Below are 19,992 nucleotides of genomic sequence, written 5' to 3'. Positions count from 1 at the left end.
AATGTGAGAATTAAATCAGGCAGTTACATATGGGAGCATCTAGCCTAAGGCCCAGAATTATAACAGCCACTTGTAAATGCAGGAAGACTGGTAGAATAAATGAGGGAATGAAGGAAGAAACTTTGGCTGAACTGAAGCCAGCCAGGAAAAGTCAAGCCGCTATCTAAATCCTTTGCTAGGGCAGAACCTGTCAGTTGAAGTCACTGCCTGCATACTTTAGGTCAACAGCCTACTTCTGTGAGAAAGGGGTCAGCGTTGGCCCAGTGTCTCTGCTGATGTCCTGTGACTGAAAAGCCTTCTGCTAAGTACACTCAGAGCTGGAGGAAGAAGGAAGAGCTTTGGAGCCAGACAGAGCTAGAGACCCCTGCTGAGGTTGTCACCAATCAACAGCAGGTCATAACATGTGGATGTCCTTCACCATGTCACTCTGAGTCTCATCTTTCTTATTTGTGAAGTGGGAAAACCATGCCTATTTATAGGAATGCTGTGGAGATTATGTTATAATGTATATGTAAATATAAAGGGGCATGTGATGCCCCTACTCCTCTGCTTATGGCTTTTTGTGTGTACTCCATTTTGATTTATTGATTATAAAAGTTATACAATTTGACTTCCTCTGCCTAGAAAGATTTTGGCTGACCTTTAAAGCAGACGCCTTAAGCAAGCAAAAAAAAAAAGATCAAGGCTACAGTACTAGTATTACTTATGTAATTCAGACAAACGGAGGAGGGTGGATAGAGAAAGGAGGCTTTGGCTTGAGATAAAAGAACAGGATGGATAAGCAGCCCAAAGACTGTAGTGCCTGAGTCCTTCCCAGAGACAAGAGATAATGAAGAATGACCAGGGCAGGGCCGAATCAAGGAGCAGGAGCTAGGGCAAAGAAGGGTCAGCTGCGAGAGACCCCGGGGGCATGACAGCTGAGTGTTATGCTGGTATCAGTCACAAGCCAGAATAGGAGGATGTTGTGAAGTGGGATTCTAAGAAACTTGGTTCTGAGGTTTCCAGACTCCTCAGCCCATGAGACTGTCCATCCTGTTAAAGGGGAAGTCAGTGCTTGTATGTGGGAATGGTAAGTAAGTATCAGTTACCTCTTTCCAGTTCTGAAGGTGTGTAAAGCGGGGCCCTTCAATCCTTGGTGCCCTGCTTAAGGGCCCTCCACCTTGTTTAGAGCCACTGCTTTGCACCCTCCTCATCTGTCAGTCTTGGCCCAAGGACGGCCTGTGTTGTATGGTTTCTTTGGGGTTTGGAGGGTTGTTAGCCATGATCCCTCTCCATGCTCTTATGTGGTCTGGAACATCTAAGACATCTGTGTGTTCACCTCTCCAGTACTGTGGGAACAGCACAGAACACTCTGGGAAGCACCTTCCCTGAGGCCAAGTTATTGGTACCCGGATGCCATGGGGGCCTCAAGTGCTGGATCTCTGTGGCCTGGGGAGGAAGCCCTGAGGACCAACACCAATGCTCACATGGGCTCCATGAGACAGGAACTGTCAGTCTTGGTCACTACTGTACCTCAACGAGGAAACACAGTAGGTGCTCAATAAATATTCACTGCCTGAATGAAAAAATAATCTTCCTCTTTTCCCTCCCTTCCTGTAGGCAGTGAGTAGTTACCGTGATGGGAAGGGTCCTAACTTTCTTTTTTTTAAAGATTTTTTAATTTATTCATTATAGAGAGGGAAGAGAGAGAGAGAGAGAGAGAGAGAGAGAGAGAGAGAGAAGGGGGAGGATCAGGAAGCATCAACTCCCATATGTGCCTTGACCAGGCAAGCCCAGGGTTTTGAACCGGCAACCTCAGCGTTTCCAGGTTGACGCTTTATCCACTGCGCCACCACAGGTCAGGCCAGGGTCCTAACTTTTTATGGACGCTCACTCTGTTGATGCTCACGGGCGAGCATCTTGAGGTCAGGGGTATAGCTAATATTCTGAGTCAGAATGGACTTCTTAACATTATCCGAGGAATATAGGCTGGCCTCAGCTGCTGAAAAAGGAGGGGCCCTGAGAACACTAAAATTTGGCAAAAGCTGTTGAGCCCTTCACACAAGGAATGGGGATGACAGGAAGTTTTAAATTAGGTTACAAACTGGTAGTTTGACCCAAATCTCACAGGGTTTGACATTTAAAAAAATTTTTTTACAAAAAAATTTTTCCATTTACTTAAGTGGGGGGTGGGTAAGGGAGAGAGGGAGAAAGAGAAGCATCAACTTCTTGTTCCACTTAGTTGTTCCATTTAGTTGTATACTCATTGCTTCTTGAGCGTGGCCTGACTGGGGTTTGAACCCACAACTCGGGATGCTTTATCCACTGAGCTACCCAGCCAGGACCTAACTACTTTTTACTCATTGATTTTTAGAGAAACACCAATTTGTTGTTTCACTTATTTATGTACTCATGGGTTGATTCTTGTATGTGCCCTGATTGGGGATAGAACCTGCAACCTTGGCATATCAGGACGATGCTCTAAGCAACTGAGAGTTCCCTGGCTAGGGCTGGGGTTTAATATTTTAAAACTTAGTTGCACATTTACACTGATAAGAACAGATACTTGATCTTAGCCAGAAGGCTGAGAAGCAATGTTGCACATTTAAAAAAGAGGAGAATTCTTATTCAAATCTGGCTTCTAGATTCTCTTTAAAGACATGGTAATAATTGGCTAGGGCTGGCAGGCCTGCACTCTTCAGCTGACCATATCCAGTCCAGGCTCTCTCTCTTATGTAAGTTTCCTATCTGTTTTCTGCAGGCATTTGAGTTTGGCACTCCTGCCTTAGGAGACCTAAGGAGGAAAAGCATAGCCGTGGTGGTCCAGCTGTGATCCAGTTGTGGGTTTGGGCTGGGGCCCCTCAGGCCACCTTACCTGATGAGTCAGTGACAGCAGGGTCTGCCAGCCGTCCATAGTGTGCCATGAGTTTGAGCTTGGTCTCCTGTTTCCTGTGTTTCTTGCCCACATAATGTTGTTGAGCCATGACAGGGTCGTTGAAAGTCGCATGGCAGAGGCTGCAGAACTTGTCTGGGTCTATCATCTCTCTATTCTGGTATAAGGCTAAGGTGGAGGCCACAAGGAAAGGGTTTGTAAGGCGTTTCGACAGAGCTGCGTTGAGAGATTCAAACAGAAACAATGAAAAGACCTAGAAGGTGCCAGGCTTTCGAGTATGCTGAATGCAAATGAAGGCTGGTCACTAATCATACTTGCACATGTAGTCCTGTGGTGTGAATCACACAGTGAAAGCTTTCTCTAAGAAAACAGCGAAGACTTGGGGGTGCTACCCTGTCCCACAGCTTTAACTGTCAGGCACGTGAGTCCTGATGTCACACTGCACTTTTGCTCTCAGGCTGCCAAGTGACACCAGACTGGAGAGGCACATGGTTACGTCTTTTTATCCTTCAGAATTCCCCAGAGCTTCACAGAGGGGAGGATAAGAAGTTCGGGTATTTTATCCCATCCTCACAGTATCCCGGTCACAGAGCTAGGAGCCGATGTGCAGATAGAGAAACTAAAGGTCTAAGGCCCTGCAGGGTCATTTAGAAAGGGCAACTATCCTGGAGACCTTCCAGGCTGTGGTGGGGAGAGAAGAGGGTTTATATTGCCATTTAGTTATGTGTCTCACACATATACTGCTCACAAAAATTAGGGGATATTTCAAAATGAATATGAAACAATAGAAAAAAAAGTATTTGATTTTTTTTATTAAACAAGAACATCAGAAAAGCAAATGACAAGTCAAAGAAAGTTGTTCGATTATGCAAATGAGATATAAAACCAACTTTTATTTCACTGGTGAAAATGCACTATACAAAAGGCATGTTCTCTGATCCCCTAATTTTTGTGAGCAGTGTATACTTTCTTCTTTGGTCCTCAGAGCAGCTCCTTGGGTTAGGTATCACTTTGCTCTACCATAAAGAAAAACCAAGGCTCAGGTGAAACGACTTGTCCAGAACCACCCAGCTACTGCGTGGAACCCAGGTCTGTGTGATCCTTACGATAATGCCCTCTTTGCTCAGCCAGGCTGCCAGAGTGTGTCAAGGAGCCCTGAAGGCCATGCTTTCACCTTAGAAAAACCCCTGGCTTTGGTCAATGAGTTGCATTAATCACAGCCTATAGTGTGTGCATATGTGTAAGCCTCCTATAGATAAAAGATGTCCTAACTCTGACAACAAGTCACGCTGCTGCCTTACAGAGTGGATGCCGTTACTCACTAATCAGGCCACATGGCCAAGATGGTGTGGATCTAGTAACCACTGCTTTAAAAATGTGGCCTAGAGTCCCCAGCATGGGTGGAGGAGGGCGGAGCTCAGCAGTACACACAGGTGGCTTAGGTGCTCGTGCATCTTGGTACCACTCTAGTGGGGAAGTCTTGAGGACTCTTAGCAAGCCAGAGAAACTTGCTGACTTTTCCCACAGTGATTTTCCAGTACAGGGAATCTTAATTTCTCTGGCTGTTGATTTTCCTTGGCCCTTGTTTCAGCAAGTCACTTGAAAAGTAATGTACATGCTACAGAATACATATTTAATACTATGAGAAATATTCAGCCGGGTACTGAGTGAATAAGAAAAGGTTATACAGAAATCTCTTTCTTTTGTCCTCTGTAAAACAACAACAATAAAAAACCTACTGGTGATGTATGGAAGAAAGACCAAAAGTATAGGTAGAGTAGAAGGGTGTTTTTCGGTATTTTTCAACTTTTCTACAATGAATGTAGATTTTTGAATCAGAAAAGAGATAATGGTTGACATAAGTGTCATTCTTTAAAAGACACTGAAGAGAAGCATCACAGTTGAATGGTTAAGTAAAGTTAGAGGAACCACTTAACGGACATCCAATAAAAATGAGAGGTATGGAAGTTTTCTCTCAGGAAACAGCTTGAAATATGGAGAGTATTCTATATGGATGCTTGCCGTAGAATTATTTATAAATACCAAAAAGGGGAGGGAGGAAAACATTAGAAGAATAGTTAAATGTGGTACGATGAAATATTTTAGTCATTTAAAATGTTTACAAAAATGTTTTTAATAACATGAGGAAATACAGATGTTATATTAAAATGAAAAGAGTATAAAAAATTACACATATATCATTATGAAAAGATAGATACATAGTTTACAGGTGTGTACTGGTATTTTGAAATGTCAGCAACATGTTTATAATGTTTTTCTCTTGCTGGTAGAATTTGGGTGAACTTTTACTGTCCTCTTTGTACTTTTTGAATTGTTTGAACTAGAACTATTTATAATGAGTATGCATCGTTTTCATAAAAACAATCTTTAAAGTATTCTATGTTTATATGGACATATACATGAATTTAATCTAGATATACATAAAACAGATATATACACAATATACACACATACACATAACAAAAGATTATAGGAGAAAGAGTACTATAAAATATTAATAGTGGTTTATCTCTAAATGGTAAAATGATGGGTACTTTTCCTTTCCATTTATCTATATTTTCCATATTTTCTACAACATGCTTGTATTACTTTTACACTAAAAATGTTTAATTTCAGAAATATAAACTCATGTAATAACAAGAAAATGTACTTAAACTACAAAATTCAAGTAAAAGCAGGATACATGTACAATGATTACAACTACCTAAAAATGTATCTGGCATGTGGCAAAGGCCAAAAGTGCATATGGAAAATAATTTTTTGAATATGGAATCTTTGGGATCAGGCTATTCCAGGGAATTTCCCCACTTATGGGAAAATAAGTCCGTGTAAAGATAGTGAGTGACTTTATCAAGTTCTGTTTTTAATCTGATTTCTCTTGGCCTAATGTTTAATCCTTTTGGTACTATGAACAGTGAATTTAAACTAAAGCAATTAGTAGCAGCATAACTTAATAATGAACAAACCAGAAGCAAGGCCAGTGATATGCTCTGTCTGACCAGCTACTGCATTTGGTGGGGGGGAATTCTACTCAATGACTACCTTACTGATGGTGATGATACTAACATTAGCAGCTGTCATTTACTGGGCATCTGGTTATGTCCCAGGTTCCATACATACTATTTCATCCTCACAATCTATGAATTAGAAAGCATTATCAACATTATAGGTGAGGAAACTCAGGCATGAAGAAGTCATATAAAGGGTAAATAGCAGCCCTGGATCTTAAACCTGAGTGTCTCCAAGTTCAGAGTCCACACTCTGTTGTTTCACAGCATGAATAACTAGCTCTGGGTATGATAAGAGTTATAAAATTGTAAGTGATGTTTTTACTGTATCTTCAAAGCCTTCTAAACGCTATTGTTTTGCTTTCATAATACAGTAATATAAAAAAAAGATAGTAAGTATTTTAGATAGTATAGTCTACTTCTTGGTCCAAAATGAGGAGAGAAGCAAAAATTACCAAGAAAAAATAAAGATCAAAGAACTTCCAACTCTTGACTAACTGTAGTTAGCAGAGGTTAAAAAACCCCAGAAAGTCAGGAGCTAGTGAGATGAAAGTGTGGCCCAGTGGTGACAAGGTAAAGAGGCCACTTTGGAAGTCACTGTAATGGGAATGAAGTCACAGTAGCTGTGAACACAGCCTGCTGGGCAGTAGCAGCAGCACTGAAGTACTGAGCTTTGAAAGGCAAGTCCCTACCTTAGGAGAAGAGGCAACTTTGAGGATTAAAGTGAGCAGGGCATAAACTGTGCACAAAAAAGACAAGGTTGTAGCTTTCAACGTCAAACATGATGATAAGGGCAGGTGGATGCTGAGAGGGAAAAATCTAAGTGGAAGAGGTAGGAAGTAGAATGCTCTCATGGTGTGCATAGCCTGGAGGACTTCGGCACTCCCGAGTTATAATATTAGTCAGAACAAAAGCTCAGGGCTAAGAATCCTCTACAGAGAAAAACTGATGTAACTAAAGAAAGGGAGGTTAGGTCAGAACAGCCCTGAGGCTGCATTTCAATGAAGCTAGGCCTATTTTAATATTTTTAAGGGCTCTCAAAAGCAATTCAACCTCTCCAAGTCTGTGGCCCCAGTGAGCATTCTGGGGCACCTGGTCTTGGTGCCCTGAGGACGGGAGGGGTCCCGACATAGCACTACTCAGGAAAACCAGTACCTTCCACCTTAGTGGATTGCTGCTTCAGCTTTAAGTTCTTTGCGTGGGTCTTCCCCAGGTAGTGCGACTGGGCCACGACAGGGGAGGAAAAGGTCATGTTACAGGTGGGGCAGCACTGGTTCTTGTCTTTGCTTCTGCTGCTCTTCTGGTTGGGAGAAAGAACACAGGTCTGATCACGCCACTGCCCGGCCAAAAATCTTCAATGGTTCCCCAATGCCCATAGGAGAATGGGCATCCAAGGCCCCGTGTGCATACTACCCCAACCTACCTTTCTGGATTCTTCTCCAGCTAACTCATCCCATTCGTCATTTTTGCTCTGTGCTTTCTTGCTTTTCTTGGGCCATTCCTGCTGCCCAGAATAATCTTCCCTTTTTTCCTGCCTGGCATATTATCTGCTTAGCCTTCAAGGCCCAGGTGAACTATTACCACTTCTAGGAGACTTACTCAGAAAATCATTCAATAAACAATTATCAAGCCACTTTGTATGAATATGCCAATAATAATTAATTTTGTTCCTCCTCTGTACTCCCAGCGTGCATGAAATATAACTCTCTGGCATACCATTGTCACCCTAAACTGACAGCGTCATCGCTTGAGAGACTTCTGAGAACTAAAGTTCAACGTTTGGGCTTGGGCTGCTTAACTTGTCTGTTTCCCATCCTTAACACCTGCTGGAGTCTGGCACATGGCAGATGCTCAGGGTTTGTTGAACAAGCAGATCATTGGGTTTTATTGGTTGATCATGATTACGAGCAAACAAGACAGCATTTTAAACCTTGGCACTATTGACATTTTGGACTGGATAGGTTTTTTTTTTTCTTTAAGTAGGGGGAGAACCGGGAGAAGAGAAAGGCAAGGACATGCTCCTGGGAGGGAGAGTGCACTGGATAGTTCTTTACTGGGGCATGGGGAGGAGTTTGTGATCTTATTTAACTGCCAACCTACCCTGATTTGAAGGAACTGAAATACAAAGAGGTAAAGTGACTTGCCCCGCCAGGGCCATGGGAGTTGATCCTGACTTTCTGATTTTTCTTTCTTTCTTTTTTTTATTTTAGCTGAGGAGGGGAGACAGTGAGGCAGACTCCAACATGCACCCCAATAGGGGTAACCCCATCTGGGGCTGTTGCTCAAGTACTGAGCTATTTTTTAGCACCTGAAGCTGATGCACTCATGCTCAGATCAACTGAGGTGATCCTCAGTGGCCTGGGGCCATGGTGGAACCATTAGAGCCACTGGCTGTGAGAGGGGAAGAGAGAGAAGGGGGAGGGGGAGAAGTAGATGGTAGTTTCTTTTGTGTGCCCTGGCCAGGAATCGAACCTGGAATGTCCATACACCAGGCCGACACTCTACCCACTGAGCCACCAGCCAGGGCTGACTTTCTGAATTCTGAATCACAAGGTGAAAGGCAACTAGAGGGTCAGTCTAGCGAAGTGAAGAAGGGATGAGCATGGCCCTTTCAACCTGTGGTCACTGTAACAGAAGGCACAGTTTACAAACTCACTGCGTGTCCACTAGGAATTGAAATTCTACCTCACAATACCCTTAGGAGGTAGGCAATACTATTTTCATTTTATGAGTGAAGTACACACCGGTTAAGTGATTTATCCAAAGTCATCCAACCAGTAAGTTGCAGAGCTAGTACTGAGGCCTAGTTGGTTGACTTCTTATCCAGCGGTTGGCAAATTCATTAGTCAACAGAGCCAAATATCAACAGCACAATGATTGGAATTTCTTTTGAGAGCCAAATCTTTTAAACTTAAACTATATAGGTAGGCACATTGTTATTTACTTAATTAGGGTATTCCTAAGCTGGCCTTTGCTGAAAACGTCATCAATCTGATTGAGCTGCATGCGGCTCATGAGCCGTGGTTTGCTGACCACTGTAGACTTATCCCATGATATTTACACATCCTCCAATGGAACAAAAATGACAGTACCCGTCAGAGACTGGGATTATTTCAGCATAATTCCCACAGTATTTCTAAACCAAAAAGCAAATATGTTAATATCTCTATCAGAACAGGTATCTGGAAAGGTGTTCCTTCTATTTGTTTATTCAAAACATTTAAATGTTCAACTCAGCTCCTTCTCCTGACCTTGAGAAAGCAGGCAGCCTGGGCCTCCTTCCATTTTGTTTCCTTGAGTAGTGAACGAGCAGTTTCTTGTCCTACTCCAACAAACCATTGGGTGGTAATGTATTGCAATGGCTCCATTTACTGAGCTCCTACTATGTGCCAGGCTCTCTGTTGGGTGCTTTATTCTTCCCTCATTTTAGTTAGGAAAATCCTAAAACATAGTTGACATTAGCATCCTCGTTTTTATAGAGGAAGAAATCAAGGCTCAGAGAAGTAATAAGACTTGGCCAAGTTAGTCTGACTCAAAACCCATGCTCTTTTACCACACCAACCTGCCTGCTGGCCTCACCAGGAAGCGAGCGGTCTCAACATGGCAGCTGAATTACCTGATCTGAGTCTAGCTTCTTCGTTTCCCCCTTTAATGTCTCCATTCCATGGATTGCTAGGTATCTCTTCACTTTGTTGGCATGTTTTTTGCTCTGTAAGAACCCAGGAGAAAGATCAAAGATAGCCAAATGCCATTTCATATCTAGGCACTCTAAAACACTTACTAGATTTTACCTGATTCATCCTCACAAAACTTTTGAGCAGGAGAGGGTATGGGAGTTTACCAAGTTCCTACTCTGTTCAAGGCACCTTACATGCTGTCAAATCTAATCTTCACAACAATCTATGAGAAAATGATTACCATCACTATTTTTTATTTATTCATTTTAGAGAGAGAGAGAGAGTGAGAGAGAGAGAGAAGGGAGAGGAGCAGGAAGTATCAACTCCCGTATGTGCCTTGACCAGACAAGTGCAGGGTTTTGAACTGGCGACCTCAGCGTTCCAGGTCGACGCTTTATCCACTGTGCCACCACAGGTCAGGCATCATCTCTATCTTATAGATGAAGAAATAAAGGCTGAAGATGATGAGAATTCTTGCCCAAGATGAGTAGCAGAGTTGTGATTTAAACTCCGGTCTATTTAAAGCCAAAGTACTTACTTTCTACTAAACAGGCTACAAGGAAACATATTAAGTATAATAGCCTGATTTGGATGGGAGAAATGAGAACTGGAAAAATTAATTCAGTCTTCAAGTTACAGTTAACATGCATGGAGGCAATGTCTGGGTGGCTAAAAAGGAACCTTCACTATGCAATCCAGGGAGAAGTGGGGGCTTGGAACTGGGTCTGGAAAGTAAGCCAGTTCTAAAGGTAATATGGCATACCTGGTAGTGTGCCAGCTTCTGGGACTCCGAAATGAGCAAGGCGCAGCAAACCTTACACTGGGTGTTGGTGAAAAGACACTGGTTCTTCTGGATCATGTGTTCCACTACAGAGAGGAAAATAAAAAATCTGAGTTAAAAACCTGCTTTGCCTGACCAGGCGGTGGCACAGTGGATAGAGAGTCGGACTGGGACATGGAGAACCCAGGTTCGAGACCCCAAGGTCGCCAGCTTGAGCCCAAGGTCATTGGCTTGAGCAAGGGGTCACTTGGTCTGCTGTAGCCCCCTGCTCAAGGCACATATGAGAAAGCAATCAATGAACTAAGGTGCCGCAATGAAGAATTGATGCTTCTCATCTCTCTCCCTTTCGGTCTGTCTGTCCATATCTGTCCTTCTTCTGTCTCTGTCACACAAAAAAAAAAAATCTGCTTCAATAACACTGTCTTTGAACCCTGCTGGCACTGAGTAATGGAATGCCATACTATTTTTTTTTTTTAATTTAATGATTTGAGAAAAAGAGAAAAACATTTTTGAGAGAGAGAAAGGAAGAGAGAGTGAGAAGTACCAACTCGTAGTTGCTTCACTTCAGTTATGCATTGATTGCTTCCTGTGTGTACCTTGACTGGGGATCAGACCTCAGGCTCAAGCCAGAGACTTGGGATCATGTGGATGATCCCGTGCTCAAGCCAGTAACCTTGGAGTTTTGAATTAAAGACTTCAGTGTTTGGGGTCAATGCTCTATATAACTGTGCCACCATCAGTTAGGGAGGAATGCCATACTGTTATATCCTGGCAACCTCAGTCACTCTTCTTCTACTGCTTTCATAACTCATGCTATGTTATGTTTTTACACAATCTATATCAGTGTTTTTCGACCACTGGTCCATGGACTGGTGCCAGTACAGCAGAAATTCTGTTCCAGTCTGCAAAAGAGTTAACCACTCTGATGTATGAAGACCCTATGATTATATGAAGATTAGAAACCCAATGATTAGAGACTCTATAATCTTCATATAACATCAGGGTGGTTAAATCTTTCGTGGACTGGCACGGAATTTCTGGCGGACAAGCACCAGTCTGTGGACTGGGGGTTGAAAAAAATCTATATTATTATTCACTTATAATCTTATGTAAGCCAAATTTATTTACTATATAAATTGTTAAAAAAAATTTAAGCTGGCCCTGGCTGGTTGGCTCAGCGGTAGAGCATTGGCCTGGCGTGTGGGAGACCCGGGTTCGATTCCCGGCCAGGGCACATAGGAGAAGCGCCCATTTGCTTCTCCACCCCCCCCTTCCTCTCTGTCTCTCTCTTCCCCTCCCGCAGCCAAGGCTCCATTGGAGCAAAGATGGCCCGGGCGCTGGGGATGGCTCCTTGGCCTCTGCCCCAGGCACTAGAGTGGCTCTGGTCCTCTGGTCGCGGCAGAGCAAAGCCCCGGAGGGGCAGAGCATCGCTCCCTGGTGGGCGTGCCGGGTTGATCCTGGTCGGGCGCATGCGGGAGTCTGTCTGACTGTCTCTCCCCGTTTCCAGCTTCAGAAAAATATTAAAAAAAAAAAAATTTAAGCTGAGCTATAACTGACATGTAACATTATATTAATTTCAGGTATACAATATGACTCAATATTTATTGAGTTATTTATATATATATTGTGAAATGATCACTGCAATAAGTCTAGTTAAACAGTTAACATCCATCATCACAGTTATTTTTTTAGTTAAGAAATTAAATTTAATATGGTACAATGTTTTTCTTATGAGAAATTTTCAGATCTACTCTCTTAGAAACTTTCAAATATACAATACAGAGTTATTAACCTAGTCACAATGTTGTACACATAAATTCTTATATTTATTTATTTATATTTAAGTGAGAGGAGGGGAGATAGAGAGACACTCTCACACGCGCCCCAACCAGGATCCAGCTGGCGACCCCTGTCTGAGGCCAATGCTCGAATCAACTGAGCTATTTTTAGCACTTGAGGCTGATGCTGGGAACAATCCAGCCATTGGATGTGAGAGGGGAAGAGGGAGGGAGAGAGAAGCAGATGGTCGTTTCTCCGGTGTGCCCTACCTGGAAATCAAACCTGGGACATCCATATGCTAGGACAATGCTCTATCCACTGAGCCAGCCGGCCAAAGCCAAAAAGGAATCTTTAGATTACAAACTTAAATAGACACCAATAATAATGAAACACAATTCTAGCCACATACTTGTGTCAGTGACTTGGAGCTCTCCTTAAAATGAACAATAAGAGGCCCTGGCTGGTTGCCTCAGTAGATAGAGCACCCAACTGAGTCTTCTTCCCTAATAGAACTGGAAGGACTGAAAGACAAAAAGGGAATCATTTTGCCTGACCAGGCAGTGGCACAGTGGATAGAGCATCGGACTGGGATGTGGAGGACCCAGGTTCAAGACCCCAAGGTTGCCAGCTTGAGCACGGGCTCATCTGGGTTGAGCAAAGCTCACCAGCTTGGACCCAAGGTTGCTGGCTTGAGTAAGGGGTTACTCGGTCTGCTGAAGGCCCACGGTCAAGGCACATATGAGAAAGCAATCAATGAACAACTAAGGTGTTGCAACAAAAAACTGATGATTGATGCTTCTCATCTCTCTCCGTTCCTGTCTGTCTGTCCCTATCTATCCCTCTCTCTGACTCTCTGTAAAAAAAAAAAAAAAAAAAAAAAAAAAAAAAAGGAATCATTTTCTTACTGTTTTTTAAGGAAATTTATTATAATAATACATTCTGTATCTTTTTATTACTTGTGGAACATTTTCTATGGAATTAAAAATAAACCTTCAAATTTGCTCCACTAAAAGATCAATAGCATTTTCTGATTATTTAAATTTACACTGGTACACACAGAATTGGTAGAAAATTGTATTGGGGTTTAATTATTAACAGACTAGAACATTCTTTTTGTATAGTAAGAATGTGAGTTTCTGTTTATTAAGAAAACATTAAAATTAGAAATTGGTTTTCTTTTGAACAAATCAGAAGATATGAAAAGAAGTTTCAGAGGAAAAGTATCAGAAGATGGTGCTGATGCGGAAAGGTAAATTAGTCCTATTCTTAAAATAAACACAACTATTATCTAATACCAGCTAAATGTTTATTGTACAAATCATGATTAGGAACTTGGGAGTCCCTGGGCATGATCACTTTGGTTCAAATCCTGCTGTTACTTACAAGCTCTGTGATTTTGCAGAGACTACTTAACCTCCATCCCACAGTTTTCCTTTTATATGTAAAATGGGGGTACTGGTAACATGTATCTGATAGAATGGTTTCTCTTGTGGTTTTCCATAATAATACAGTTAGCACAGTACCCAGCCTAGTATATATTAAATTTCAAGGTTACTGTCAAATTATTTTCTGGGCCCTGTGGTTATAAGCAAATTAATTATTTCCTATATTGTACCCATGTTCATATTTCTTAATTGGATAACTTAAAAAAATTTTCTTGCCTGCCTGACCAGGCAGTGGCGCAGCGGATAGAGCGTCGGACTGAGATGCAGAAGACACAGGTTCGAGACCCCGAGGTCACCAGCTTGGGCACGAGCTCATCTGGGTTGAGCAAAAAAACTCACCAGCTCGGACCTAAGGTCGCTGAGCAAGAGGTCACTCAGTCTGCTGAAGGCCCACGGTCAAGGCACATATAAGAAAGCAATCAATGAACAACTAAGGTGTTGCAACGAGAAACTGATGATTGATGCTTCTCATCTCTCTCCGTCCCTGTCTGTCTGTCCCTATCTATCCCTCTCTCTGACTCTCTCTCTCTCTGTCCCTGTAAAAAAAAAATAAATAAATAAATAAAAATTTTTTCTTGCCTGACCAGGTGGTGGCGCAGTGGATAGCGCATCGGACCGGGATGCAGAGGACGCAGGTTCGAGACCCCGAGGTAGCCAGCTTGAGTGCGGGCTCATCTGATTTGAGCAAGCAGGCTCACTAGCTTGGACTCAGGGCCGCTGGCTCAAGCAAGGGGTTACTCGGTCTGCTGGAGGCCTGTGGTTGGGGCACATATGAGAAAGCAATCAATGAACAACTAAGGTGTCGCAATGCGCAACGAAAAACTAATGATTGATGCTTCTCATCTCTCTGTACCTGTCTGTCCCTCTCTCTGACTCTCTGTCTCTGAAAAAAAAATTTTTTTTTTCTTGGCTTGTAGGCTCAGTGGTAGAGCGTAGGCCAGGCATGTGTAAGTCCTGGGTTCGATTCCCGGTCAGGGCACACAGGAGAAGAATCCATCTGCTTCTCTCACCCTCTTCCCCTCCTGCAGCTATGACTCAACTGGTTCCAGCAAAGTTGGCCCCAGGAGCTGAGTATGGCTGCAGGGCTTCACCTCAGGTGCTAAAATAGCTTGGCTTTCAAGTACCAGAGCAAGGACCCCAGGCAGGCAGAGCATCACCCCTTAGGGGGCTTGCTGGGTGGATCCTTGTTGGGGCACAAGCAGGAGTCTGTCTTTCTGCCTTCCTGCCTCTCACTTAAAAAAAAATTCTCACTGTTCTTACTCTGACTTTGAAACACCTAAAATCACCTAACATATTACACCTAACATTTGAACTGGCGACCTCAGTGTTCCAGGTTGACTCTTGATCCACTGAGCCACCACAGGCTAGTCTAGGCCAAAGCTTTTTAAAGGGAGGGTAAGAGGCTCCTTACAATGCAAAGCCCACAAGGGGAAGGTGGTATCCAAGAGTCAGAGTCCAGCCATCCCCTACACGCCTGGAGATGCTGAATTTTGTTTCATTAAAGGAGATGGGGTTTCTTTTCAAGGATACTCAGAATCTGACTCCCAAAGATAGGGCAGGAACCACGTCATTTACAACTTTTTTTTTTTTCCCTGAAGTTGGGAATGGGGAGGCAGTCAGACAGACTCCCGCATGCGCCCGACTGTGATCCACCCGGCACGCCCACCAGGGGGCGATGCTCTGCCCATCTGGGGCGTCGCTTTGCTGCAATCAGAGCCATTCTAGCGCCTGAGGCAGAGGCCACAGAGCCATCCTCAGCGCCCGGGCAAACCTTGCTCCAATGGAGCGTTGGCTGCAGGAGGGGAAGAGAGAGACAGAGAGGAAGGAGAGGGGGAGGGGTGGAGAGGCAGATGGGCACTTCTCCTGTGTGCCCTGGCCGGGAATCGAAGCTGGGACTCCTGCACGCCAGGCCGACGCTCTACCACTGAGCCAACTGGCCAGGGCCAACTTTGTATCCCTAGTACCTAGTATAATACCTGACCTATATTAGGGGGTTGAATACCTGCTGAACGACTGAAATGCACCTCTCTGGCCTCAGAGTACACTCATGTACTGCACAAACAAATGCCTTCTGCCTGGCTGGTGGTAGCACAGTGGATAAAGCAATGACCTGGAATACTGAGGTTGCCAGTTTAAAAAACCCTGGGCTTGCCAGGTCAAAGCACATACAAGAAGCAACTACTATGAGTTGGTACTTCCTGCTCCTCCCCCCACTCCACCTCTCTCTCTCTAAAAATCAATAAATAAAATCTTCAAAAAAAATACCTTCTATGTGCTAGCACTGGGCTTTACACGGGGGCCATATCAACAAATAAGAGAGAGTACAAGATAAATGAAAAAGCAAGATAGTAACAGAAAGTGAGAATTGCTATGAAAAGAAACAACGTAGAAGAGAGTGATGGGGGCAGTATGTCAGTGAAGACCATTCTAGAAAGCATCTGCCTCTAGATAAGAAGGTCTGCGGGAAAATGTGCCAGCCTGAGACAGTGCCACGTCTCTGAGGCAGGAATGAGTTTAGCATGTTCAAGAAATGAATAGAAGGCCAGTGTGGCTAGAGTATGATGAATGAGAGAAAAGGGGTAGGAAATAAAGCTGGAGAGAAAGCATGAAGACTACCGGATCATGGATAAATATAAGGCCTCATAAGTCATGATATGAATTATGGATTTTATTTTTAGTGCAATGAGAAGCAACAAGATCTAGCTAGTGTTTTGAAGCGATTACTTTGATCACTGTGTCAGTAGACTGTACAGGGAAGAAATGGAAGCAGGGAGAACAGGAAGGAGGCTGTTGTAGTCTTTCAGGCCATAGATCAGGGGTAGTCAACCTTTTTATACCTACCGCCCACTTTTGTATCTCTGTTAGTACTAAAATTTTCTTACTGCCCATCGGTTCCACAGTAATGGTGATTTATAAAGTAGGGAAGTAACTTTACTTTATAAAATTTATAAAGCAGAGTGACAGCAAGTTAAAGCATATAATAATAATTACTTACCAAGTACTTTATGTCAGATTTTTGCTAAGTTTTGCAGAGTAAATCTTTTTTTTTTTTTTTTCATTTTTCTGAAGCTGGAAACAGGGAGAGACAGTCAGACAGACTCCCGCATGCGCCCGACCAGGATCCACCCGGCACGCCCACCAGGGGGCGATGCTCTGCCCATCCTGGGCGTCGCCATGTTGCAACCAGAGCCACTCTAGCACCTGAGGCAGAGGCCACAGAGCCATCCCCAGCGCCCGGGCCATCTTTGCTCCAATGGAGCCTTGGCTGCGGGAAGGGAAGAGAGAGACAGAGAGGAAAGCACAGCGGAGGGGTGGAGAAGCAAATGGGCGCTTCTCCTATGTGCCCTGGCAGGGAATCGAACCCGGGTCCTCCGCATGCTAGGCCTGGAGTAAATCTTTTAAAACAACTTACTATAGTTAAATCTACTTTTTTATTTATACTTTGGTTGCTCCACTACTGCCCACCATGAAAGCTGGAATGCCCACTAGTGGGCGGTAGGGACCAGGTTGACTACCACTGCCATAGATGGTGGAAGTTTGGACTAGGTAGGCTGGCAGTAGAGGCAGAGAAAAGTAGATGGATTTAGAATCACGTTGTAGGCGTAGGTCAGGCAATTCAATTTCTTAGGTTGGGTGGGAGGGGCTGAAGAAAAAGAGAGGATTCAAGGATAACTCCTAGGTTTTGAACTTAAGAAACTGAACAGATGAGATCAGAACTGGAGGAAGACAGCCTTGGAGAAGAAATTGAAGACTTTTTTCCCTGCTATGTTAAATGTGAGTGGTTTATCAGACACATGGAAAAGATGTCAAGTAGTCACTTGGAGATTTAGGTCTAGAGCTCCAGGGAGAGATCAGAGCGGATATATTAGGAATCATCATTGTATCAATCATATTTAAAGCTGTAGATGGAAGAGAATCCTAGTGTAGATGAAAAAAAAAAAAAGATTCTGGGACTGAGTCTTGGGAATCTCCATGTCTACATATAAGTCAGGCAATGGAAGTGAGGTTGACTATGAAACAAGTACAGGACAGAAATCCTTTCGCCCCAAAGCAATTATAAAACTAGGCAAAACTGACAAAAACAACCACTTCAGCGCTCACGATGTTGACCAAAGGCACTTAATCTGTGAAGCACTTATGTTTGTACACCTGCTGAACACTGGGTGAGAACAGCGGGAATCTGAGGCTGCTCCCATTCCCTTGCACTCAGTCAGCATAGACAACCTGCCAACAAGAGGCACGTTGTGAAAACCAGAGCTTCCCAATGGAAGGGGAAAACACTTGATTGGGAGTAGTGGGCAACATGAATACCTAGTGATACTACTGGTGGAAGTGATGCTCTCAGAGGCAGGTGAGCAGGAAGGGCCCAAGGCTCTAGCCTGAGGTTGAAGTCATGGTTGGGGCAAGTGTGTACCTGGCTGAGACTGAGTGGCAATGAAGACCTGAGAGGGCCCAAGGTAGTCACATACTTTGGTCTATTCTGAGGCTGTGCATAGAAACAGAAAAGATGCAAAGGGCCAAACACAAAGCCATGGCAGATTTAAAAGGGCCTGAATGCTCTGGTTTCTCTTCAGATCATATAAATCCTTCGCCTTTTAAAAGGGCCTGAAGTGTTTTGTTTGTTTGTTTTATTAAGTGAGAGGCTGGGAGGCAGAGACAGACTCCCGCATATGTCCTGACTGGGATCTACCTGGCAAGCCCCTACCAGGCATTGCTCTGTTGCTTGCTTGGCAACCAAGCTATTTCAGCATCAGAAGTGCAGCCATGGAGCCATCCTCAGCATCAGGGCCAACTTGCTCGAACCATTTAAGCCATGGCTGCAGAAGGTGAGGAGAGAGGGAGAGAAAGAGAGAGAGAGAAAGGGAAGGGGGAGGAGTGGAGAAGCAGATGGTCGCTTCTCCTGTGTGCCCTAAGAATCGAACTCGGGACTTCCACATGCCAGGCTCACACTCTACAGCTGAGCCAACCAACCAGGGCTTAAAATGGCCTGAACTTTGAATGTGTGAACTACACACAGATCCAACAGCAGAGGACCAAGGCCTTACTGGCTCCTGGTGTCTGCGAAAAAGCTCTGCTGAATCACTGGCTATGGAAATGGAACGACGTATTTTAAAAAAACCTAATTGGGAATATTTTCTCTTCAACTTTCTAGTCATTGTGTAAGCAGTTTTCTTCCAAAGTGTGTACAAACTATTCCATACATGAAACCACGTGGAGGCTCTGAGACTATCAGTCAAAAATGCTTTCTGGCCAGCCTCTGGAAGCACCATCCCACAGCTGTTTCTGTTCTAGTCACCACCTGACCGCAACGGTCTAAGAAATCCTGTGTTAGACCTGTCCAGCCAGGTCTTTCCTAAATTCCTGACCCACAAAAACCATGATATTACTGAGGTTGGAAGAAGCTGCAGTTCACAAAGGAAAAAAAATTCAGGATTTATCAGTCTTGTGAGAAGGTGGTCTGCATTGCATCTCTGTTGCTCTGATAGGCACGTACAACTTGAATCCAACTACTGACCACCTCTCAAGAGTGAGATAGGTTTGATACAGGAAATTAGGTGCTTAGAAAATCTTTGGAAAAGCTGAAGGTATGAGATTGGGTCCCCAGAAACATCTCTAGTAACAATGCAAACTTTTCCAAAAGGCAAGCTATAGTCTCTGAGGCCTCCACCACAGTTGTTTTTTTTTTTTTTTTTTTTTTTTTTTACAGAGACAGAGAGAATCAGAGAGAGGGATAGACAGGGACAGACAGGAACAGTGAGAGATGAGAAGCATCAATCACCAGTTTTTTGTTGCGACACCTGAGTTGTTCATTGATTGCTTTCTCATATGTGCCTTGACCGCGGGCCTTCAGCAGACCAAGTAACCCCTTGCTTGAGCCAGCGACCTTGGGTCCAAGCTGGTGAGATTTGCTAAAACCAGATGAGCCAGCGCTCAACCTGGCGACTTAGGGGTCTCGAACCTGGATCCTTGGCATCCCAGTCCGACACTCTATCCACTGCGCCACCACCTGGTCAGGCTCCATCACAGTTTTTTTTGTTTGTTTGTTTTTATATTTTTCTGAAGTTGGAAACGGGGAGGCAGTCAGATCGACTCCCACATGCGCCGAACTGGGATCCACCTGGCATGCCCACCAGGGGGTGATGCTCTGCCCATCTGGGGCGTTGCTCTGTTGCAACCAGGGCCATTCTAGCGCCTGAGGCAGAGGCCATGGAGCCATCCTTAGCGCTGGACCAACTTTGCTCCAATGGAGCCTTGGCTGAGGGAAGGGAAGAGATAGAGAGGAAGGAGAGGGGGAGGGGTGGAGAAGCAGATGGGCGCCTCTCCTGTGTGCCCTGGCCGGGAATCGAACCCGGGACTCTTGCACGCCAGGCTGATGCTCTACCACTGAGCCAACCGGCCAGGGCCTCCA

At 44.1% G+C, this 19,992-nt stretch overlaps 1 protein-coding gene and 1 non-coding gene across 6 annotated transcripts in view; both read right to left on the bottom strand.

Moving 5' to 3' along the window:
* ZNF346 (zinc finger protein 346) overlaps window positions 1–19,992 on the bottom strand; it is a 54,212-nt gene that overhangs the window by 11,185 nt on the left and 23,035 nt on the right. For 2 of the 5 annotated variants that reach the window (XM_066344727.1, XM_066344729.1), the window contains exons 2-5: window positions 10,342–10,445; window positions 9,518–9,610; window positions 7,057–7,201; window positions 2,855–3,088 (exon numbers count right to left, since the gene is read on the bottom strand). The exons of 1 other annotated variant lie outside the window; for it this stretch is intronic. In XM_066344727.1, coding sequence (XP_066200824.1) covers window positions 2,855–3,088; window positions 7,057–7,201; window positions 9,518–9,610; window positions 10,342–10,445 — 576 coding nt within the window. The remainder of the gene's footprint in view (window positions 1–2,854; window positions 3,089–7,056; window positions 7,202–9,517; window positions 9,611–10,341; window positions 10,446–19,992) is intronic. 2 more of the 5 variants (XM_066344728.1, XM_066344730.1) reach the window with 2 other exon arrangements.
* Window positions 2,392–2,575, bottom strand: LOC136377718 (U2 spliceosomal RNA). Its single transcript, XR_010746377.1, has one exon. It is a non-coding gene; the product is annotated as a U2 spliceosomal RNA (small nuclear RNA).

This window comes from Saccopteryx leptura, chromosome 6 (genome assembly GCF_036850995.1).
Source record: "Saccopteryx leptura isolate mSacLep1 chromosome 6, mSacLep1_pri_phased_curated, whole genome shotgun sequence".
NCBI lineage: Eukaryota > Metazoa > Chordata > Mammalia > Chiroptera > Emballonuridae > Saccopteryx > Saccopteryx leptura.
Note: the sequence above shows the minus strand (reverse complement) of the source record. Positions and strands in the feature narration are given on the sequence as shown.